General features: G+C 45.8%; 1 protein-coding gene across 2 annotated transcripts in view; it reads left to right on the top strand.

Moving 5' to 3' along the window:
- The window catches only part of Vwa3a (von Willebrand factor A domain containing 3A), a 73,536-nt gene extending 49,342 nt beyond the window's left edge, over window positions 1–24,194 (top strand). Inside the window, exons 20-34 of one of the 2 annotated variants that reach the window (XM_029479335.2) lie at window positions 936–1,131; window positions 3,551–3,621; window positions 6,885–7,034; window positions 8,501–8,570; window positions 9,198–9,305; window positions 10,173–10,270; window positions 10,982–11,119; window positions 12,402–12,510; window positions 15,846–15,990; window positions 16,344–16,488; window positions 17,137–17,288; window positions 18,810–18,933; window positions 20,731–20,828; window positions 21,284–21,349; window positions 21,725–24,194. In XM_029479335.2, the coding sequence (XP_029335195.1) occupies window positions 936–1,131; window positions 3,551–3,621; window positions 6,885–7,034; window positions 8,501–8,570; window positions 9,198–9,305; window positions 10,173–10,270; window positions 10,982–11,119; window positions 12,402–12,510; window positions 15,846–15,990; window positions 16,344–16,488; window positions 17,137–17,288; window positions 18,810–18,933; window positions 20,731–20,828; window positions 21,284–21,335 (1,656 nt within the window). In that variant the 3' untranslated portion in view covers window positions 21,336–21,349; window positions 21,725–24,194. Of the gene's footprint in view, window positions 1–935; window positions 1,132–3,550; window positions 3,622–6,884; window positions 7,035–8,500; window positions 8,571–9,197; window positions 9,306–10,172; window positions 10,271–10,981; window positions 11,120–12,401; window positions 12,511–15,842; window positions 15,991–16,343; window positions 16,489–17,136; window positions 17,289–18,809; window positions 18,934–20,730; window positions 20,829–21,283; window positions 21,350–21,724 lie in introns of both variants that reach the window. The other variant, XM_085841352.1, reaches the window with a different exon arrangement.
- Window positions 24,195–24,802: the final 608 nt, after the last annotated feature.

Below are 24,802 nucleotides of genomic sequence, written 5' to 3'. Positions count from 1 at the left end.
ATACTGTCACAGCACAGCTCCTGTCTCAGCAAGTCTCAGGTGGGCTAGACAGCTCCCAGGATCTCCATGCTACTGCATAGGGACCACAGTATGCATGACTAGGCTTTCAAGCCCAAATCCCTGCGGTACCCTGTTAACACATGGGAAGAAATTGTGTCCCAGGCTCATGTCTTTCTGCCTTTGCATACAGAACTGGACCGAGCACACAGTTGGGCATCAAGAAAGATGATCAGAGGGCTAGAAAGATGGCTCAGTAATTAAGAGCATCTACTACTTTTGCAGAAGACCCAAGTTCAATTCCCAGCTCCCATGTCACAATGCTCATAACTGTCTGCAATTACAATGCCCTCTTCTGACCTCTGTGGGAACTTGCACTTACATGTGGTACACCCACCTCCTCACAACACACACATACACAACCTGACATACACAATAATTTCTTTTTTTTTTTATTTTTAATGGTTTTCTTTTCTTTTTAAAGACTTATTTATTTTTATGTGCATTGGTATTTTGACTGCATGTACATCCATGAAGGTGTCACATCTCCTGGAACTAGAGTTACAGACAGGTGTGAGCTGTCACATGGGGACTGGGAATTGAACCTAAGTCCTTTGGAAGAACAACCAATCCTCTTAACCACTGAACCAACTCTCCAGCTCCCCTGCCAAATGTCTTTGTTTTTTAAAAGAAAGATGATCACCTGGGTGGTGGTACACACTTTTAATCCCAGCACTCAGGAGGCAGAGGCAGTCAGATCTCTAAGTTCGAGGCCAGCCTGGTCTACAGAGCGAGTTTCAGGACAGCCAGGGCTTGAAAAACCAAAAAGAGAAAGAAAGGAAAAGAAGAGAAAAGAAAAAAGATGATCTGCTGAACTATTGGAAGATCAGCAGCGCCCAGGTCTCAGGTGAGGACCTCCTCTCTTCTCTTCCCCATAGCACATACTCAGCGCCTACGTGGCAGAGGCCTGTGGGGGGTGCGACCTCCAGCTAAATGTCTGTCTCTTCTATGTGGGCGAACCACAGATGGACACCACACCCCCTGCCTGCTACGCCAGCCGTACTGACACTGCTACTGCCTACAAAGAGATCACCCAGGCTGCCGGTGGTCGCTTCCACTGGTTTGGAGAAACAGGTAGGTGGACATTTCCTGGCCCTTAGCCTCTTTCTATCCAGACAGTTTCTCAGCACTGGCATGGGTCCTTTTGATTTTAAAATAGTGTCAAGAAGCAAGATGTAAAAGGTAATATTTATTAAATTAGGAGGGCTGGAAAGATGGCTGCGCTGTTAGGAGCACTTGTTCTTACAGAGGACCCACAGCTGATTCCCAGCACCCGCATGACAATTCACAACCATCTCTAACTCCAGTTAACTCAGAGGGTCCGATATTTTCTTCTTGACCTTTCAGGGCATCTCTCACTAATGTTGTGCACAAACATACATGCAGGTAAAACATCCATACATAGAAAATAATAAAACAATTTTAAAAATTAAGTTTAGGAGGGCAGAGACACTGTTCAATGGGTAGAAGGACTTGCAAACAAGCCTGAGTTCAATCCCTAGAGCACACATGGTAGAAGAAGAAAATCAACTCTCAAAAGTAGTTCTCTGTCCTTAACATATAAGTTGTGGCATAAACATGTATGCGAGTGTGTACGCACACATAAATTAAAACTAGGGGGCTGGGGTGTGGCTCAGAGGTCAAGGACATGCTTAGCATTTTTAGGCCCCTAGATTCCATCCCCAGCCCTCAAAAAGAAAAAAAAAAAAGATGTTAAATGAATATTCTGGAAATGACTATCGATGGTATGTGTAAATAGCATGTATGTACTCTGTACCACTGAACTCTACAGTTAAAGGGACTATGAGAGGCAGAGGCAGGCAGATTTCTGAGTTCGAGGCCAGCCTGGTCTACAGAGTGAGTTCCAGGACAGCCAGAGCTATACAGAGAAACCCTGTCTCGAAAAAAAAAAAAAAAAAAAAAAACCAAAAGGGACTATGAGCAGAGAGTGCAGCACAGTGCTGGGGTTGGTCCTTTGTATGCCTGGGTTCAGTACCTAGTTTCCCCAAAAGTAAAATGGGTAAAGTTTATGTTGGGTATATTTTACTGCAATTTTTAACAGGTGAAGCCTTAAAGTACTACAGAAATCAAGACTGAAGTTGACCTCAGTGGTAGAGCGTTGGCCTAGCATGCATAAAGCTTTGGGATAGATCTCCACACTGATGTGTGTGTCTGCATGTGTGTGTGAGTGTGTTACATGTATGTGTATAATACACACACACACACACACACATGAACATATTGTAAAGATCCCTTAGATTTACAGTTCTCAAAGTCTGGTATATTCACAAATGGTCTATAAAATGTTTGATACATAGAACAAGCTCTCTCTCTCCCATTCTCTCTCTCCCATTTTCTCTCCCTCTCTCTCTCTCTCCCATTCTCTCTCTCCCCCCCCATTCTCTCTCTGTATGTATATGTGTGTATAATAGTGACAATAATTACATGCTTATCTTAACATTTTAGAAAAGTGCTGACTTTGTTGACCATAACACAATTTTTCTTTAAAACCATAAGAAGTGCCAGGTGGTGGTAGCACATGCCTTTAATTCCAGCACTTGGGAAGCAGAGGCAGGTGGATTTCTGAGTTCGAGGCCAGCCTGGTCTACAGAGTGAGTTCCAGGACAGCCAGGGCTATACCGAGAAACCTTGTCAGGGGGACTGGGGGAGAAGCAAATGAAATGTAAAGTTATATTAAATAAGGGATGGCTTAGAGGGTATGCACATGCAAAAGTCAGCACAATAGCATGGAGAGACTGAACCTGAGACACACTAACCCCTTCCAGCCTCTGGGCCTCATAGATGCTTCCAGAGGCAGGGCATGCCTGTGGTCACAGCTGGTGGCATCACTTGGGTGTGAGCTCTAGAGAACTTTTCAGATCTTTCTAGCTATGATCTTGCTGGATATGTTCATTTACATTCCTGGTGATGATCACTAATGATAGCAAACAGAAACACTATGAGCTGCTAGCTATGAGCTGCCAGACACAGCGTAAGCATTTTATATACACTATAACTTGAGCCTCACCATAACACCATGATTGTGAAGTAAATGACTATCTGCCCTGTCTAGCAGATGAGTAGCTGAGGCACAGGACAGAAGCTGAACCCAGGCAGGACACTATCAATACCCAGTGTACTTGCCAAATACCAGAGTTGTTACGATCAAGAGTGACAATGATATGTTCACTGCAGATATTAGCCACCAATAATAGTTACCATGTGGGTCTCCCCATCCCATACTGTAGCAAGAACCTTTGTGTCAAACTCCCCCTTCCCGTGAGTGCCAGGACACAGTCCTGTGGCTAGTTACACTCTTGGTAACAACATACCACTGGATGATATAAGGTTGAGGCTGGTTAGTTCAGTCCACTGTGATCCCATCTTACCTCTTGGGCTTGTCAGTTCCACATGGCCTGCATACATGAAAGGCATTGACACTTGCCCAGACCCACACCCTCCCACTAATGCTCAAGATGTGCTTTGTTTCCAGGTATTTATGAAAGTGATGATATCAACGCCATCATATCTGAGATAGAGAAAGCCCTCAACTACTCCCAAAAGGTATGCCTTGGGCTTAGACTTAAACATGTACAGTTCCCGCCATGGCTGCTACAACAGAGTACTTTGAAACAAAAAGACATGCTTCTGTGCTCCCAGAGCCATGTTCCTTCAGTAGGCTATGGATAGAACCCTTTGTTATCGCATCCCTTTAGAGCTGGGGAAAAGCAAAACTGTGTTGGATGCTTATTGTAAATGGCACGGAAGATTTCTAAGACTACTGCAGTAGGAGAGAGTTCAAACACAAACACAGACACCACAGAAATAGCTAGGAATTTGTACCCAGTGGAGCAATCAATGGATGGAAAAATCACTAAAAGGAAGTTGGTTAGGCGGCAAGGATGCAGAGGCTCTTGTTAAAGGCAGACCCAGGACCTAGAACTCAAGGAGGAGCAACTCTGAATGGATATCAAGGGGAGAATGACTTTTGCTGAACTTAGCACCAGTCTTTGCTAAAACTAGGCTGAGATGGACAAAGTGGGGGCCTGGTCAAGAAGATGACTCTAAAGTTTGGTTTATGACCATCCGTAGGCATTCCTCAGCTGTATGAGCATGGTCTAACCTATACCCCCATCTGCACATGGCTGTCTACTGTCTGTGTGCTGGCCTTTTCTTTCTCACAAGAACTCTAGCTGTATTAAATTGAAAGGCCCACCCTCCTCCAGTATGACCTCATACTGACTTCCATTTTGATTTCAGCTGCAAAGGCATTATTTTTAAGTAAGGTCACATTTGCAGTCACCAGGAGGTCACTCTGCAATGTATCTTAGGAAACACAAATCAGCCCACACCACCTTCTCTCTGTGTGTCTAGATCCACTTACATCCAAGGCTTCAGATGGAACATGGGGGTTTCCTGTCTTTCACTGGAATTTGACCTATATGCTGTAGATTCTGGCCTTGGTTGAGTTCCTTCAACACATCCAACCCCTTCCTAATCTCAGTCTTTGCACTTGCTCTGTTCTCTGCCTGTCATTCCTTCCTAGGTCATCCATGGCTTGCTCTTTGTTGCTCAAAATTTATTTTAAAAGTCTAGCAGTGATTGCCCATGACTTTGGGCACTTGGGAAGCAGAGGCAGGCAGATCTCTGAGTTCAAGGCCAGTCTGGTTCTCACAGCAAGTTCTAAGACAGCCAGGACTACACAGAGAAACCCTGTCTTGAAAAACCAAAATCAACCAAACAACAATAGCAATAACCAAAAAGAAAAAAGAAAGAAAGAAAAATAATTTTAAAAACTACTTCACCAAAGGAGATTTTGAGTAGTCTAGGTAAAATTAGAAAGATGGGAAGGAACCAGATCATGACAGGAGCAATGAGAATGAGAATCAGGGGAGAGCGGTCAGGTGAACATTTAAAGATGAGTTAGAGATTTACACCTGATGGATCATACAAGGGGGAAGGACAGGAAGCAACAGAAAGAAGTCCCCAAGGTCTTTTCTGGAGCAACTTTTAGACAATAGTGTCACTGACAACTGAAAGAGAATGTAGGATGTCTGTGGTAGGTGCAAAGAGGGGGGAGGCTGAGAGAAAGGTGAGCTTGCCTGTGGAGATTGAAAAGTAAGGATGGCCTGAAGGCAGATGGGAAAGATAAGGAGTAGAGATAGAGATCTGAAGCAGTTCAAGCCCAGGATAGACAAAGAGGTTATAGGGCCCCATGGTCAAGCCAAGGGAAGGATCTGTGAAGGTCTCACCCTGCTTCAAATGTTAGTTCCTGCTATTTCTTAGACTGACTGGTCTCCACAGAGGACTATAGTCATACTTAGGTGTGTTCTGTTCCCCTGTGGCTGCTGGGTCAGTGGATTGGTGGCTCCCTAAGCATGATTTAGTTCATCTGGGGTCTGTACATCTCTGGTTCTTAAATGCAAACCATCCTATTCTCACCCCTAACACACTTACAAGATATTAGTGGACAATGATACCCTAACCCCACCTTCTTTTGGATATGTGCTTATGTTCAAAAGGTGTTCCCTGGTGCTCTAAGTGTGAAATAGTAGAGTAGCTTTTGGGAAGTTCAGAAACGATTAGACAAAAAGAATAAGCGTTCCACTGCAATTCCGCCGGTGTCTGTGTTGGTACTGGAATGTGATCAGCTGACTGTGTGACTGAACATGGGTTTTACATGCTAGCTTGCCTGGGCACCTGGAGTTGACTTGAAGCTCTTCCATTAATGAGTAGTGTGGCCTTGGATAAAGTTAAGTGAAGAAGAAATTATTTTAACTTCTAGCCTCAGAGATTTCAGCTCATAGCTGGTTCCTTGACTATTGGCCTAAGGTAAGACTGAGCATTGTGGTGGTGGCATAGATGAGGCTGAGCATCATGGAGGGGATGTAGGTGAGGCTGAACATCATGGAGGGGATGTAAGTGAGGCTGAGCATCATGGAGGGGATGTAGGTGAGGCTGAGCATCATGGTGGGGATGTAGGGAGGCTGAGCGTCATGGTGGGGATGTAGGGAAGCTGAGTGTCATGGAAGGGATGTAGGTGAGGCTGAACATCATGGAGGGGATGTAGGTGAGGCTGAACATCATGGAGGGGATGTAGGGAGGCTGAGCATCATGGAGGGGATGTAAGTGAGGCTGAACATCATGGTGGGGATGTAGGGAGGCTGAGCATCATGGAGGGGATGTAAGTGAGGCTGAACATCATGGTGGGGATGTAGGGAGGCTGAGTGTCATGGAGGGGATGTAGGTGAGGCTGAACATCATGGAGGGTATGTAGGTGAGGCTGAGCATCATGCTGGGGATGTAGGGAGGCTGAGCATCATGGAGGGGATGTAGGGAGGCTGAGCATCATGGAGGGGATGTAGGTGAGGCTGAGTGAGCATCATGGTGATAGATGTGTCTGGGACTGACCAACTGATTTTGTGACAGACAGGAAGCAGAGAGGGGAGGACAGAGATAGGTCCAGTTTCCAAGGATTTGCCTCCTCCTTCCAACAAGGCCCCTCTTCCTTTAGTCTCTAGAAACTCTCAAAGTAATACAGAGGACCATACATGAGCTTGTATTTCATATACAAACTGGGTATAAAGTGGTATCATTGTCATGTCTTGTTGGCCTGAGGACTTGAGACTCTGAGCACTAATTTTCCCAGTTTCCAGTACAATAAAGAGGTCCTTATTCTACATAAAATTAACCCACAGACTCTTAGTCCCAAACTGTATTCCCCGGGCAGAAAGAAGCATCAAAAGGCTTCTTTCTGTCCTGGTGCACATGAGTATCTATCTACCCACAGTTGCCAGTGTGCTCTAACCGCGCAATTCCCATTGCAGTGTGCCTTCCTTGTGGCCTCTCTGAAGAACCATTCAGGAAAAGAACTGCAGAGTGGAGCCCTCAAGAAAGACAAGCCAAGGACTCTGCAGCAAAGTCAACCCAAGAAACACTATCCTCCCAAGCCCACAGCCCCCTCGGTGGCCAGAATGGTTTGACACCTTTCCCTAATAACACACAGGATTTTTTCCAGTTTGTCTCCTTGTCTTTCCTAGATCTCAAAAGGACTGGGCCAGGCCCCAGCACTGGTGGGGGTAGAGATTCAGGGAGGAAAGTCTCATGGGAGCCACTGAAAAGAGCACCTGCCTCTTAGTTTAGAAGGGGGCACCTATGGTTCCCCCACTCCCCCCGTGCTTTTGGTTATGCCTATTTCAGCCTCTCTCCCTAGCCTAGTTCTAGGATATCCATGGAAATACACTCACCTCCTCTGCATGTGGTAGCTTAACCTGAAGGATTTGTAGGGAAAGAGTAAGGTCACTAATAGGATTTGTTGCTGGTGACTAAGCTTAGCAGGGGCAATGATGGGACTCTCAGATTCAACCTAAGCCTGCTGGGAAGTATCTTCAGGCACAGCCATCAAACACAGATGCATAAACTACTCCTTTGGTGAGGGGCCTTCTAGTGGAATGACCTTCCTGGGACAACACTGTGAGCAGAAGAGTCAGTGAAACCTGAAAGCTATTCAGCAGATTGCTGACTGAGACACTAGTGAACACAACACATTTCAGAATGGGGAAGTCTAATCCCAGGATGTATAGCTTACTCATGGGGCTGTGTTTCCAAGGCATTTCCTGGATTCACTCAAAGAAGCCCAATAGCCCAGACTCATCCCTACCTCTCTTAATATCCCCACTCTGGGAGAACCTCAGAATCTCAGGGCCTTCCTCTGGGACCTTCAGTGGTTCACAGCTGACTCAGTATGAGGAGAGCTAGGTTGTAACGTGGCTTCCATTGGGCCCTCCTGATAGACAAGGTGTTCACTGGAGTGATAACATCTAGGCCCTTTCCACCACAGGTCACAAAAGGTTCCTTTTGCTGGTCTGGCGCCTTGGGTGACTTTATTAAACTATTACTACATTCTGCTTGTAAAGAATTCCTTACTGAGGGGCCCAAGAGGATATAGAAATGCCAGGCAGAGTGGTACATGCCTTTAATCCCAACACTTAGGAGGCAAAGGCAGGCGGATCTCCGTGAGTTCAAGGCCATACTGGTCAATACATTGAGCACCAGGCCAGTCAAAGCTACATAGTAAGATTCTGTCTTAAAACAACAAAAATAGAGCATGGAAGTTACCTCAATGGTTGGTTGTCATACCGGAGGTCTAGTAGGAACAGAAGCAGGAAACTAGCAAAGAATATTCTGGCAAATGCCCAGTGGCTCTTCCAGTACGTGTTTATAGTATATACATGAATGCACACATCCATTCACCTTTTCACTCCCAAACCCAGAATCCCCTGTGAAATCTGCTGCAGAAGGTAGGCCAAATGTGCCTAAAGTGCTAACTCCCTTAGATCCCTCACTGTAAATGTTCTTGATTGGCAGGTTGAGGTCAGGGTGACTGGGGAACTGCCTACCCCAGTCAACAGGCCTCTGATGGGTAAGATGTCCTGTTTTCTAGAGCATTAAAGATGGCTTAGATGGAGAAACAAGCTCCCGGATGAAAGCTCTGAAGTGTCACCCCGTCAATGGTGAGACAAAGGTCTCTCGGGGTAAGGGGTGGCAGTGGGCAGGTGGGGGTGGAGAGTCAGCTGAGGTGTGAATTAATATTGAAATCAATCACCTACATGATGGTGAGGTTGACTGGGTGCCAGGCCATCAGCCAAGATGCTTGTCATAAAGCCTGTAGCCACCATCTGTTCTCTACAGCCAGTTCTCTATTTGCTGATATTACTGAGTTCAGGCCCAAAGGGGTTCATCAAGAGAAGCTATAGTTATTTTTTATGAAAGTACTTCCTTCATAAACCTGGGGCTATGTGTCTTCATTTTGAAGAAAAGGATTTATAGCAGTGTAGTTCGTGGCAGCTAGCCCAGGAATCTTTACTCTGTTCCTTGTTAGCCCATCTGTAAGCTGGGGGGCTGTGAGGAAACTGCACAAGGTACACCAAGCTCTTAACCCCATGTCCAGGAGACATCAGGACTTAGTGATGGTAGCTCCAGCTTTCACTGGTCCAGACAAGGCGAAGGAACCTGAGATAGGAGGCAGGAGCCTGAGATTCCCAATGTCTAGGGTAGATCTTAGCTGTAATCGATGAAGCAGTGTAGCTTCATCAATGGGACCTACAGAGTTGCCGAACCAACACTCAAATATCTTCCAGCTGCAGCCCAACCTGGGAAAGAAGGGATGGTGGAACAGAGGATGAAGACCAAGCCCAAAACAAGACCAAAGCTCTTTCTGTTCTACACAGAGGCTGGGAATAGTGTGGGTAAGCTAAAGCCAATGTGTGTCTGGACAACTCCTGGCCCTGGGCAACCTGGTGAGAATCGTAGCCCTCTCCAGCTACCCCAGGCCTCAGCCTCTGGAACAGGCCCATCCTTAAAGCTCTCCCAGCCAAAGAAATGATCATGCAGCTTCCTGTCATTGGCACAGAATGAGGAAACTGCAGGTGGAGTCTCAACTGTCCTTAGGCACACTGGTGCCTCCTGGAAGAGGCGGTTTCCTGAACCCTGAGGACAATTAGGAGAGGAATAAAGATTTCCTTCCCTAGGCCTGTCATCGGGTCCCTGTGAAGTGATACCTGTGTCACTTGCTTTCCTTCTTTGTGTAACAAAATACAATCAAAAGCAATTAGAGAAGGGCTTTGTTTGGGTTCTTGATTTGATGAGCTATAGAGTCCATCCTGGTGGGGAAGTAGAGGGGGAAGCTGTCAGATGTGGCAGCAAGGACACAAGACTGGGCCTGCAGTCAGGAAGCAGAGAAAAAGGAAGGCTGGCATTTCTTCCCTTTTCCATCCAGAACCTCAGCCCGTGCAGTGGTGTCAGCCCATTCAGAGTGGGTCTTCCCTCCTCAAACCTCTGGAAGTTCCCTCAAAGATACATGCAGAGGCATGTCTTCTAACTCCAGTCATTTGACAGTGAAGATTAGCCATCACAGTACCTGTCCCAGCTGGACTCCTTGCTAAATGGAGAATGGGAACCCTGAGCAACCCACCCCTATTCCCATAATTTACCTTCTACATCTTCAGCAAATTATACCTAAAGAATGTGTAGCGAATTTGACTTGTGGGGAAATTGACATGAGAAAGGAGAAGGGGAAAGGCATATCCATGGTAACACTGCAGTATTTCTCCTAGGTTCTGTGTATAAGAGGTATACTCAAGGAAAACCTATTAGAAGGATTAATTCTTCCATCGAGCTGCCCAGGAAGGACACTGTTTGCTCAAGTCAAGAGGTATTCAGTTGTGCATATCAGCACGTGCCCCTTAGTCATTTCTCCTACCAACCATATCTTCCAGAAGGGTGGGCATACTTGGAAGAGGGGACAAACATGCTAAGAATGCCTGCTCACTGTGGCATATGGGGTAATAGTATTAAGTTCAGAAGCCAGTCTGCTTACCTCCTAACTGGGTGGCCTTGGGAAGCTATATAACTACATTCAGTCTCACTGTGTAAAATGAAAACAAGCTGGGCCAGGTGGTGCACACTTTTAATCCCAGCACAGAGGAGACAGAGGCAGGTAGATCTCTGTGAGTTCAAAGCCAGCTTGGTCTACATAGCAAGTTCCATGACAACCAGGGCAACATAGAGAGACCCTGTGAAAGAAGGAAGGAAGGAAGGAAGGAAGGAAGGAAGGAAGGAAGGGAGGGAGGGAGGGAGGGAGGGAGGGAGGGAGGGAGGGAGGGAGGGAGGGAGGGAGGGAAAAAAGAAGAGAAAGAAAGGAAGGAAGGAAGGAAGGAAGGAAGGAAGGAAGGAAGAGAGAGAGAGAGAGAGAGAGAGAGAGAGAGAGAGAGAAAGAAAGAAAGAAAGAAAGAAAGAAAGAAAGAAAGAAGAAAGAAAGAGAAAAGAAAGGAAAGAAAGAAAGATAAGAAGAGAGAAAGAAAAATCCAAAAATAAATAAATGAAGTAAATCACTCGTTAGGCCTGACAGTACTTTGTTCTACAGTGGACAGCCACTTGCAGGCTGAAGAGACTGAAGCTGGAGCTCTCCAAATGCCTTGGTCCCAGCTGTAGATATCATAAGTCAGTACGGGGGCCAGCACTGGACGAACACTGCACTCTCTTCCCCAGTATAGAGATCAATGTAAGTCACATGTGGTGTTCTTCATCCCATTCCTTCCTTACCTCTTGTCAGCTGCTAGTGGTAGAGAGATCAGGGGACACTGACTTCCATTCCTGCTTGTATAGCCTCACGCCCTAAAGTAGGACTTCCCTCAGTTGATGGAAAATACAGAATTCTGATAGAAAAAAAAATCCAATTCCCCAGGGTCTGAGACCACACTCTGGAGTAGATTGTAAGACCTAGAAGCAAGCGTTAAGTACTCAGGCCATGCTGGCGCAGTCACTCAAAGAATAGGTACCTGTCTCTTTTCTATCAACGTAATGGAAAACTATGACCAAGGCAACTTTCAGGGAAAAGAATCTATTTGGGACTTACAGTTTCAGAGGGTTAGAGTTGCAGGCAGGCAAGGCAGGAGAGCAATAGCTGCGAGTTTACATCTTGATCTGCAAGCACGAAGCAGGGAGAGCTAATTAGGAATGGCATGGGCTTTTGAAACATTAAAGCCCACTTCACTGATAGACCAACAAGGTCACACCTCCTAATCCTTAGAGCCCTTGGGGTGGGGCATTCTCATTCAAGCCACCAGAGTACCTAACCCTGGCCATGGCTCTGTTAGGATGGCAGGAGGGAACAAGTCTCCTCCCTGCTTTCTGTCCAGGAGGTGGCTTTCCCACTGTTCTGAGAACGCAGTAAGTGCTTTCAGTACAAGGTAAAAATTGGCTTCTTTTCCTCTTTGCCCTTTGAAACCATGTTATCAACATCAGAGGAAACTAAAAATAGCCAAAAAATTATCCACTAAAAGAACTTGGGGTCATTTTCATATGCTGACCCCTCTTTGTCCAGGATCATCTTTCTGTTTAAAATGTAGGACCTTCTAGCCTTTCACTAAGGATTTTTTTTTATTTTATTTTAAAACTTGGAGACGGTGCGGTTTTTACTATTCTTCTGACTCCATTTATCATGGCACCATTATCCCACCTCCCTCTCCTTCGCAGAACCATTGAATCTAGTAGTAAATGAAAAGAAAAATAACTTTTCAATAAACAAAACTGCTCCAAACATGATGGTCTCTGCCTGTAATCCCAGGACTCGGGAGGCAGAAGAAAGAAGAAGATGAGTTCAAGGCCAACCTGGGTCACATAGTGAGATCCTGTTTCAAAATTAGGCAGGCAAACAAATACACACATATACAGAAAAATATGTTGAGGATCGCTTGTTATAATAGCATAAACTATGTAGGGGTGCTGAGACTATGAACCAACACTGATAGGATAGGAGATTAGCCTCTGCTTGCCTTTCCCAGGGAGTAGTGAGACACATCCAGTGGACACTGTGGGAGATGGAGACATACATCACATGCATGGAGAAGGTGACCAGGTGCTATGTGCAGAGGCTGCACTGGCTGCTGTCTGGTGAGTGTGACTACAGCCAGGCCAGAGAGGTGGGAGGGGCTGAGAGGAAATGCTGAAGTTAATCCTAAAGACTGTCTGGGCAGTGGACTTAGCCAACTGATTCTCTTTATACTGAATGAGCTCTGGCTCCAGAGGTCAGACAGGGTGACAGAAATGTGGACGGAAACCAGCAAGAGCTTCTGCCCGTCCAGGCTACCTACAGGAGCTGTCTGCCTCCTTTCCTCCCTCTTCATGAATGAGGACATCCCAGTTTTGACCACAGCTGTTAGGATGGTAGGGAATGAGGGTCATGAGAGAAGCAAGCCCTTTGTAAAGGCAGAAATGGAAGGGGTTCTGACCCACAAGATACTGTCTCTACATTTCCCCTGGGATACCAAGGTTCCTCGAAGAAAGGTACATGGAAGGGGAAGGCCAAGGAGGCTCAGGCTCACATTCCAGAAGAGGGATGACTATAATTACAGGTGTGGTGGTTGTTACCTTGTAATCCCAGCACTTGTGAGGAAGACCCCAGAAAGCCAGGGGTCCAGGGCAAGCCTTGGTTGAGTCTCAAGGCCAGGAGGCCAGGGTGACATTTAAAGTAGACAGAAAATAAAATAGATTAAAAAAAAACAACTTAGCTTTGTGGTTGAAGAGAACCTCATGGACCTCCTGGCAGCCTGTGTTACCATGCAGGGTCCTGTATACGTTCATTAAATCAAGTCTTCTGCAGAAAGCCTGCTGTAAATAGACTGTAGCCATGGCTGGCAGCCATGACTGCTGCTTTCCAAAACCACTCTCCTCCTAAGCTCTGTCATCAGAAGTGATTGACAGGTCATAGGCTAGGACAGGGCAAAGGGGAAGTAGAGAGGGTATACCTATTCCTGTTCTCAGCTCACACCAGCCACTCAGAACAGCCGATGACCGTGTGCCTTCATCTGTAGTAAGGAGCTCACACCTCCCACACCCTAGCACCTGTATTGCAAACTCACCAGAGAGCCAGAGCTAGAGCTTAGTGGTAGAGTGCTTGCCCAGCATGTACAAAGCCACATAGTTCAGTCCCCAGGACTCACACACCCAGACTCATGTACTTCATTCACTCATTCATTGATTCATTCATTCATTCACTCATTCATTCCCAAACTCATCTGGGTGAACTTTGTTCATTCATTCATTCATTCAATGAAGAAGTATTGAACTTCTGCCAAGTATGTGTGAGAGGGAAGACAAATATCAACTGGGTCCCTAGGCTCATGGATCGTGTTGTCTAGGAGAGAGCTGTTAACCAAAGAGTCACAAACAGGTCTGATATGACAGCAGTGACAAGTTCAGGGAAAGGAGGAATACAGTATTATCAGAGAAAGTGTCCCTGGAGTGATGTTTGAAGATTGTTTAAGTGGTTATTGGACAAAGAAGAAAGGCAGGCTGGGCCGGCAGTGGTGGCAGGCAGATTTCTGAGTTCAAGGACAGCCAGGACAGCCAGGGCTATACAGAGAAACCCTGTCTCAGAAAGAAAGAAAGAAAGAAAGAAAGAAAGAAAGAAAGAAAGAAAGAAAGAAAGAAAGAAAGAAAGAAAGAAAGAGGAAAGAAAGAAAGAGGAAAGAAAGAAAGAAAGAAAGAAAGAAAGAAAGAAAGAAAGAAAGAAAGAAAGAAAGAAAGAAAGAAAGAAAGAATGGAAGAAAGAAAGGAAGAAAGAAAAGAAAGAAGAAAGAAAGAAAAGAAAGAAAGAAAGAAAGAAAGAAAGAAAGGAGAGAAAGAACAAAAGAAAGGAAAGAAAGAAAGAAAGAAAGAAAGAAAGAAAGAAAGAAAGAAAGGAGAGAAAGAACAAAAGAAAGGAAAGAAAGAAAGAAAGAGAGAGAGAAAGAAAGAGAGAAAGAAAGAAAGAAAGAAAGGAGAGAAAGAACAAAAGAAAGAAAGAAAGAAAGAAAGAGAGAGAGAGAAAGAAAGAGAGAAAGAAAGAGAGAAAGAAAGAAAGAAAGAAAGAAAGAAAGAAAGAAAGAAAGAAAGAAAGAAAGAACAAAAGAAAGAACAAAAGAAAGAAAGGCAGGCAAGCTGGGGCAGAGGCCTTGAGCAGGACAACTCTGAGTTCAAAGATGGTGTTAGTGTTGGTAAGTAGAAGCCAAGTAGAGAACATTCAGTAGAGAGCATTGAAAGCTTGACTTAATGTACTTACACAGGACTCTGCATGCCACATAGGCTGCCAGCAGGCTCCATAAGGCTCTCTTTGACTGCAAAGCTAAATTGTTTCCTGTCTGTTTCGTTTCCTGTCTACTTCAAGATATTAGCCTGGCCTCTTGGCCTTGATGCTCAATCAGTAGCCTTGTTGGGATTTGCCTTCCCTCTCACACACCCCTGGCAGGAGACACAGCCAATGCACTTAAGTTACTAAGAACAATGGAAGCCTAATAGATTTTTTGTTGCTTTTGCAATAATGCTCTGATTGCTTTGCGGATGATAAACTATTGGGGAATGAGTGGAACAAGGGTTTCCGGGTCCAACCCTTTTGGAACATAGCTGGCCAGGTAGAGGGGTATGTGGACAGATGAGGTAGGCAGAGCAGGAGAGATTTGGGAGGTGAAATTGGCCAGGGCTTGGTGGCTCCCACTGTGTTCCTGCCACTGGATACTAAATAGGAGTTTGTAGTTGAGGTCTTTGGAAGGTTGACCAGTTGGCTGGCTATTCTCATAGAACATCCTGCCAGCTTCAGGCTGGTTTTCCTCTTATTGTCCCTATGACAGAATTGCTTTGGGACACCCAGATGAGTCCTGGGATACCCTGGGCAACAAGGCCCAACAAACTTGGTCCACTTATAGGTGAGTGCCTAGTTGATTTTCCAACCATTTGTCAGTTTTCGTCTGCTGTCCCAGTCAGCACCAGTGTGACACTAGTCCTACCAGCTACTTGCTTCCCAAGTGTCATCTCTGTTCAGCCTTGTAGAATCAGAAGACCAAAGTTAAAGGATGCCTGACTAAAGTGTGGATTAGGGGACCAAGACAAAATCTAGGCTCTAAGATGTAGGATCCTGGCAAGTTGCTAGCCCTCTGGAACTCTCCTTGAGCTAGAACAACTTATTTTAATGTGTTACTCAGCCCCCGTGGGTGTCTCCATCCAGTCCCTCACCCCAGCTTTCTCTCAGGCCCCTAGAGCTGAAATCTTAATCTCTCAAACCTCGTAAGGCTAGCTAGCTCTGCCTTTGGATGGCTGACATCCGCAACACCACCCCAGGGCCATCTCCCAGTGGAGAACTTGTGACCAATTATCAGAGAGACAGTAGTTTTGTGAGAGTTTGCATTTTGTAGCTATTATGAGGAAAACTAATGTCCTACCCCTTCCCTGCCTCTGCCACCATCTCTAAGCAGGGAGCCGCAGGCTATTTGGCACCATCTTGGAAAGAAATGTGTGCATCCTGCTGGACACCTCGGGGTCCATGGGCCCCCACTTGCAGTGGATGAAGACAGAGCTCGTTCTACTGATTTGGGAGCAGCTGAGGAAGCACTGTAAAAGGTAGGTATAGGGCTGGGGTGCATAGGGTCTGGAAAATCAAAAAGCAGCTACCTAGTTTCCCAGGCTGAGCACAGTTCCAAGGAGCAGAGAGGTTTCAGAAACAAGAACTGCTCTTTTGAAGAGTCTGTTGAGGAGAGAACACAGGATTTTGCTCCACTGTTACGTTCATCCACTTACATTTGCATCTAGCATTTTCAAGGGGTTACCCTCTCCTTCCTCAGTGTCTGGGCACACTGTAGAGTCCTCAAGAGAACAATCCTCACAGAGCTAACATCCACAGTTTCAGCATGGACTGGCCTGTTCTAACCAGTCCTTTCTTTTCTTTCTGCCCCCTTCTCTTTCTTCCTTCCCAGGTTCAACCTGCTCAGCTTTGCAGAGGACCTGCAGCTATGGCAGGACACTCTGGTAGAAAGCACAGAGGCTACATGTCACAAGGCTATGCAGTGGGTGTCCCACCTGCAAGCCCAGGGGAGCACCTCCGTCTTAGCAGCGTTAACGGCAAGTGCTGCCAGGGAACCCTACCGTGTAGCATCGCAGAGATGGCACTACCCTATGCCGGTAGCCCATGATGCTTTAGGACATACAGCATGTCACTTCGTTTCATTCTCTTAGCAGCTCAGTGACATAGGGCTTTCTCTCTCACTTTCAGATGGAGACTGGGAAGGTTAGGGAGGTTGGGTGGCCTGTCTAGGACTAACCAGATAGGAAATGGGCCTTTTTCCCCATCCTAACTCCAAGTTCCCTTGGTCTATCATAGGCTGAAAGAGGAATCTCAATCTTTATTTAACATTTCTTTTCAGTGTGTGTGCAAGTGTGCCTGTGTGTGTGTGTGTGTGTGTGTCTGTGTTGTATAATCTGTGTAGAGCACACATGGCATGGCATGTGTGTTGAAGACAGACAGCTTTACGGAGTTGGTTCTCGCCTTACAACTTCACATGCTCCCAGGGATCAAGTTCAGGTCTCCAGGCTAGCATAGAAAGCAATTTATCTTGGGCAGCCCAGAATCTCAATCCTAATGGCTAATTTTATAAAATCTTTTCAGCCACATTTTTCTTAGGGACAAGGTCTCCTCTGTTGGGCCATCTTTTCTGCCCTTCCTAGAGAATCTCCATTCCCAGATCTGACTACCTTCCTATGTTCTCTTAGAAAGCCTTCAGCTTTCAGGATGTGCAAGGACTGTATCTCCTGACTGATGGGAAGCCAGACACAAGCTGCAGCCTTATACTCAACACTGTCCAAAGCTTCCAGAAGGAGAGAGGCGTGAAAGTGCATACTATCTCTCTGACCAGCACAGACAGGTGAGCAACAGCAGAAAGCTGAGCTCCCTTCTCTAGAGTGTGGCCCTCCACTAATGCACAGCCTCCCTTAGACACGGGAATCAGGAGATGTATTGTCTTTATTTGTGGCCCGGGCACCACAAACAGAAGCCTTCTCCCTCACCCAGACTGACTAAGCAACAAGCTGCTCCTACATCATTCTGCAGCCTTAAACTGATGTACCCTAGTTCTTGAATCCTGCTGTCTTCTCCCTTCTGGCCTTCTTTTCTTGGGAAAGCATTTATGAATATTTGGAGAAACTAGAGAAGAAAACATTAACATAGCACAATATTTTTAAGATTTATTTATTTATTATATGTAAGTACACCATAGCTGTCTTCAGACACTCCAGAAGAGGGAGTCAGATCTCATTACAGATGGTTGTGAGCCACCATGTGGTTGCTGGGATTTGAACTCAGGACCTTCAGAAGAGCAGTCAGTGTTCTTAACTGCTGAGCCATCTCTCCTGCCCCATAGCACAATTCTTAATGTTATTTATTCTTTGGAAATGTCATCCATGTATAGATGAATGACTGTGCCTAGTCCCACCCCCACCTCCCACTTCCCTGAGGCCCCTACAATATCTCCCTCTCAATTTCTTGGGGTTTTTTTTTCTTTCTTTTTAAAAACTATTGTTTTATTTTATATGTATGAATATTTCACCTACATGTAGATATGTGTACCACATGAGTGCTTGGTGCCTTCAGAAATCAGAAGAGGGGTTCAGATACCCCCGGAACTGGAGTTAGAGATGGTTGTGAGCCACCATGGATCTTAGGACTCAAACCCAGGTCCTCTACAAGAGCAACAAGAGCTCATTGGTTAATGAGCCATCTCTCCAGCCCCATCTTTCCTTTTTATTAATATTACACAGAGTCCAGTTTCTACTGCCTGTATATACATGGACATGAGACCATCTACTGGGGCCTGAGCAACATACTAATGGCCACACACCATGTCCTCCTCCTGGACTAGCCATCGACTGTCAATAACTCCTCAGCCAGGAGGAGGACTTCTGGAGCCCCTCCCGCTCCGTGCTGGCACTAACTGGCTTGATCTTGATAGGACAACTTTTATGTCACTTAAAAGAGCATATGTCACACAAGATGCAGCCTCTTCAAAGAAGGGCTGACGCATGTCTCAGCTGCAGCGTGTGTGCTTGATGCATGAGGCTTAGTTCCATCTCCAGTAAAAAATAAACTTTGTTAGTAAAATCGATTATCTGGGCACATATTTTCTCTCTCTGACTAAACTATAAACTCTGTAAGGGCCATATTTGTGTTCCTTTAAGCCTAACCCACATTTGACAGTGATGGGTGTGCATACCCCAGCTGAGAGTGTAATTGAAGATACTTGACGTTGGTCTTGATAGTATAAGCTGAGGCCCGATGACCAGGTCACTTTCCCTTAAGCCACAAAAGGCTTTTAAGTTCCACTGTGGTCCTGGGGTCTGCTTGTCCCTCCTAGCCCCTATGAATCCCTGAGCCTCTGTCTCTCTTCCAGAACAGCAACTGAGTTCCTGAGGGAGCTGGCTTCCCTCAGTGGGGGCCGTTATCACTGCCCTGTTAGCGACAAGGCCCTCAGTGGGATTCAAGGTTTGCTCACCAGAGGCTTCATCAAGGAAAGGGTAAGCGATCAGCCAAAAATATGGATCTGCTGAGGAGGCTTCAAGAGGCCTCCACAAGAACTGGCTTCCTTCTGAGGGCTCTGCTTCTCTTTTGACATGGAACGCTGATCAGGAAGGGCAGATTTCCATGGCTATCCTCCTAAGCTGGTGGCTCTCAACCTTCCTAATACTGGGGCCCCTCAATACAGTTCCTCATGTTCTGGGGACCCCCCCAACCATAAAATTATTTCATTGCTACTTCATAATTGTCATTTTGCTACTGTTATGAATCATAACAGTATGTAAAATACTGCTACATGCATAACAGTATGTAAATGTCTGATATGGGACCCCTGTGGAAGGGTAGTTTGACTCCCAAAGGGGTGGCAGCCTACAGGTTGAGAACTGCTGCTCTAAGCCAGATCCCCTTGAAGGTGGGACTGCTTTACCTCGATGGCCTCTTTGGATCAGCCATACATACATCCTCATCCTTACATAGACAAATAGCTCAAAAAGATGAGGCATGTGCCCAAAGTCAGATGAAGGGTGGAGCCACACCCTGAGGTGTGGTTTGGAACTACTGGGCTCTAATTTCTGGGGGCTCCTGTCTTCAGTATTTATTCTCTGAAACAGACATCTAGCTCATCGGGTAAGCAACATGTAATGAAGTCATCTGCGAGCTATTATATAACAAACACTGAGAGAAGTCAAAGGTTCCGGGGAGCCCCTCCCATTTAGCAGAAAAATGGTATACGTATTTAACTTTTTTGTTTATATTACAAATGATTGCTCTGTTGCATGTACACCTGCATGCCAGAAAAGGGCATCAGATCCCATCCTAGCCGGTCCTGAGCCACCATGTGGGTGCTGAGAATTGACTCAGGACCTCTGGAAGAGCAAACAGTGCTCTTAACCACTGAGCCTTATTTATTTGTTTTCATATTTGTTTTTTGAGAAAGTATTTTGGTATGTAGCCCAGGCTAGCCTTGACGTCTCATGTCTCCTGCCTCCACTTCCCCAGTACCGGGATTACAGGTGTGTGCCACCATGCCTGGCTTAACTTTGGTTGCTGCTGTTCAGAAGTGCTGGAAGTTGAACGCAGAGCCTGGCTAAGCACTCTTCCGTTGAACTCCATTTCCAGATCCCTAGGCCTTGGTTGTTTGAGAAAAGGTCTCATGTAGCCTAGGCTGGCCTCAGATTCACTATGTAATTGAGGCCAGCCTTGAACTCCTGATCTTCCCTCTCTCTAGTGCTAGAATGAGATATGAGCTGCCACCCTTACTCAAAGGGTTCTGCATGCTGAGAAGGAGCAGCTGCTGCCACCCTGCTGGTGTGACATACTGGTGGCAGCCTCCTCTCTGTCTCGAAGCTCTGGTTACTTGGGAGTCTGTGTTTAGAGCAAGACTCTGGAGTTTCAGGAGGTAATGTTTTGAAAACATTCCGAGGAAGCTCTATTTTACCGTAAGAAATGAAGTTATTCTGTTGACTCGCCAGCAGTTTGGGTAAGGTACATACCACATTTGCCACTCGGGCCCAGGGAAGAGTCAAACTCACTGAAATTTGGACACTACCTTGGTCCCTCCCCACCTCCATGCCCACCCCCACATGCTGCCTCTCACACTTCTCATTTCAAACGCTCCCATGTGTAGGGTGGCTACCTGGATACATGGAGATGCACAAGCTGAGGCCCACAAGGACTTCCTGCCTCTGGTGAGAGGCGACATCTAACTTTCTCTAATCACCACTTCTGAGAACTTTAGATTTTCAGGTCTCATCTAGTTAATTTAGTATAATGAATTTTACATTCATTTCCCCCAGGATCCCAAGTTGCCACTGTTTGAAGGCGACGACTTGAGGATACTGGCTGAGGAGTTCACCAGGGCTAGAAATCTCCTCAAGCAAGCCCAGGTCTTCAGGTATGCTTGTCCGGCTGCCCCTCCCACTTTTTAAAAAAAAGATTTATTTATTTATTTATTATATGTTAAGTACACTGTAGCTGTCTTCAGACTTTCCAGAAGAGGGTGTCAGATCTTGCTAAGGATGGTTGTGAGCCATCATGTGGTTGCTGGGAATTGAACTCAGGACCTTCGGAAGAGCAGTCAGTGCTCTTAACTGCTGAGCCATTTCTCCAACCCCCCTCTCCCACATTTTTAACCACCCAAATGGACATGCCTTTAATCCCAGCACTCAGGAGACAAAGGCAGGTGAATTCAAGGCTCGCCTAGTCTACATAGTTTCAGGGTAACACGGTGAGACCTTGTCTCAAAGAAAAATCCACATAGGAGAAAACATACAGTATTTGTCTTTCCCCAGCCCACCACCTCGTTACCCACCCCCAGGGGTCTGTTTTTCTTTACTTTCTGCCTTCTAGATCCCAGCTCCTGAAGAAAAATAACATGAAATCAAAGGTTACTTCTTGCTAGAGACATGTTCTCAGGTAAGAGGATGCCATACCTGCCCAGTGCCCACCAAGGGTCAGGGACATGTTTCCTTAAGCACACATGGAACTGAGAAGGATTAGGAATTATAATTTCCACAGAGTCTACCCACTGAGCACCGCTGACAGAGCAGACAGAGAAAGCTGTGACCCCCAGATGGCATACAGGAAGTAAAATGTTTAGCTCTAGGATACTCTGAAGGCTGAGGGCGGGAAGGAAGGCCTCTTTATTTGTGTATGAGGCCTCCTGAGCCTACCTCATTTGCCTGACCTGTTCCTCAACACACCATGCACTGTAGCCACTAGACTAAGATCACTCTTGGTTCCTCTTGCCTCCCCCGCCTCCTGCCTAGTGACTCCTACTTATCTGTTAAGGCACAGCTCAGATAGCATCACTCCACTATGAAGGTGTCCCTGGGACCCATCCAGGACCTCCAGGAAGATCTGATGCTTCTGGCTTTCCTCTTCTTCTGGTTGTCATGACTACTATGCTTCTTGTGGCATTCAGCACTGAAGACCACCATGCTTGTCCAATGTCCTAAGCCTTCTTGATCATAGTTCCTCCAAGAAACTGCTGTCTTAACCATCCATGGATTCCCAGACCCTGCCATATAGCAGGCTCATGGTAAGCAGTGAGCACCCACCTGAATGTGACAGCCCAGCTCTGGACAGCATCCAGATGAGGTGCATTCTACTGGCTCCTCCCTGTACTTCTTACCACCCCATCCACGGCCCAAGCCAGGTACCAGTAGCCTAGCTTGGCGAAAGACGCAGCCAAGAGCCAAGTCTACTACCACCGCCATCACCTGCTAATTGGAGGCTGCTATGGACCCAGTCCAGAGTAAATGTTCTACTACAGCCTTTGAAAATCAGACTTCATCCTTTGAACCCAGCTATGCTAAGTACCAACGAGTGGAGACATCATGTGTTAGATCAGCTAACACATTTCCTAAAATGTGAAAATTGTTTTTGCTAATAGAGTCAAAATTAGTTTTAAATGCTTGAGTACTGGTAATGAGTGTGTGTGTGTGTGTGTGCGTGTGAACAATTTTGAGTGTGATAAGACTCTTAAAAACCTCATTCAGAGTATATAGAGGATTTAAGCTCAATGTGGAAAATAATGTGCTTATTTTTTAAAATGAGCAACTCAAATGGGAAAGAAATATGCAAAAATGCTTACCCTCTTAGAAGTGTGACCCACTTGCCAACATGCCCAAGGTTCTAGGTTCAATCCTCAGTAACACACACACACACACACATACACACACGCACACACGCGCGCAGAGAGAGAAAAACCAGGCATAGTAGCACACACCTGTAACTTCAGCACTTAAGACTTGGAGGCAGGAGAATCGGTCATTGCAGGCCAGGCTGGGCTAAAACCCAGCCCTGTTACTGTAAAGGAACAATGGCAAGGAGCTCCACAGCCTCACTCACCATGGGAATAAAAACTAAAATCACTATGGAATGCATCTACATACACAAAACAATGGCTTGACTGTCAATATCGAGATACTGATATCTGGAATGAGGGTCAGGGAAAGAAAATGTCTATTTTCACCACTTTGAAAATCTGGCTATTTCTAGTAAAGCAAACCACATCTATTGTGTGACCGAACCATCCCACTCTAAGGGAAATGGGTGTGGTGTGGATGCAAGAATGTGTCCAGTAGCTTGATTTGTAAAAGTTCAAAACTGGAAATCACAATGTCCAATCATGGTACAATGTGCAAACAAATATAGCGTATTTGGATAGTGGCAAACTCTGATTCAGTGGAAAGAGCATAAGCTATGACTATGACATTCAATAAGATGTATCAAATCCATCAACAATGGTAGGCACAAACCCAACATAAGCTGGAGCTGTGACTCAGCTGGTCAAGAGCTTACCTAACATGCGTGAAGTCCTGGCTTCTCCATATCCCACCCTGCATAAAAAGGTATAGAGTCAGGAGGATCTGGAAATCAGGGTTATCCTTAGCTACAGCAAGTTCAAGACTAGTCTGTGCTACTTAACAGTCTCTCTCAAGGCGCTGGCGAGACGGCTCAGATGTTAAGAGCACTAACTACTCTTCCAGAAGTCTTGAGTTCAATTCCCAGCAATGACATGGTGGCTCACAAACCATCTGCAGTGGGACCCAATGCCTCTTCTGGTGTGTCTGAAGACAGTGATAGTGTACTCACATACATAAATAAATATTTTTTTAAAAATTCTCTCAAAATAGAAAAGAAAGGAAAAAAGGAAGAGAACATAAAAAAAAGAGGTATCAGACCTAAGAGTATGTGCTCACAATTCTGTATGAAACTCAAGAACAGATATACTCGTTACTGAACCAGAAATCACAGTGATAGCCGCCGTGGGGAGTGCAGAGTGAGCATTGGGACGCTAAGAGCTGATATCTCCCGTCTGAGTGGTGTTTTGTTAGAATGCTCAGAGATGGGGTTTGGGAGAAGGGTGGTCACTAGGGTTAGACAAGGTCCTGAGATTGTGTCTACCAAAACTGAATCCTGGTGGCTTTATAGGCAGACTAAGAGAGACCAAAAGAGACACATACATTCACATGCCCTGGCTCTTGCACACGATGTCCTGTCACTCAGGACTCTGCCAGCAAGGAGGCGATCACCAGACATAACATCTTAACCTTTCTGCACTGAGAACTTTGAGCTGGGGCTGAGATAAAGCTTTGCAGTTAGGAGCACTTTGCTGCTTTCCCAGAGAACCCAGGTTCGGTTTCCAGCACCCACAGGGCAGCTCACGACCATGGCTAACTCCAGTTCTAGGGGATCAGGTGCCTTCTTTTGGTCTCTGGGGGCACCAAGCATACACTGCATGTGTACATACATACAAGCAAAACACATGCATGAAAATAAAATAGTTTTTTTCAAAACTTTAATCTAAAACAAATGTCTTTATTTATAAAGTTACCGCATTTCAGGAGGCAAGAGAACTGCTGTCAACTTGAGCCAACCTGGCCTACACAGGGAGTTCAAGACCAGCCTGAAAAATAATTACCAAAGCTGTGTCTTGGTAAAATTATCATTAAATTATTTAAAGGATTTTTTTTGAGACAGGGTTTCTCTGTGTAGCCCTGGCTGTCCTGGAACTCACTCTGTAGACCAGGCTGGCCTCGAACTCAGAAATCTCCCTGCCTCTGCCTCCCAAGTGCTGGGATTAAAGATGTGCGCCACCACCGTCCAGCCCTTAAAGGATTTTTTTAAAGAGTTAGTTTTATTTTATCATTTGAGTATTTTGTATGTCTGTGTGTATGTATGTATGTATGTATGTATGTATGTATATGTACTATATGCAGGCTCGATGGCCAAGGAGGTCATTGGATCCCCTAGAGCAGGAGTTATGGATGGATGGTAGCAGAGCTGAGCTCTGTGGAGCCACTGGGAAGGATCTGGTCCCGGCTTCTTGCTTCCCATATCTCCTATGATTCAGTAGTATGA

The sequence above is a fragment of the Mus caroli genome, unplaced genomic scaffold (assembly GCF_978045245.1).
Source record: "Mus caroli unplaced genomic scaffold, Mus_caroli_1 scaffold_8, whole genome shotgun sequence".
Lineage (NCBI taxonomy): Eukaryota > Metazoa > Chordata > Mammalia > Rodentia > Muridae > Mus > Mus caroli.
The sequence above is the reverse complement of the archived record's forward strand: the minus strand, read 5'-3'. Positions and strand labels throughout refer to the sequence as shown.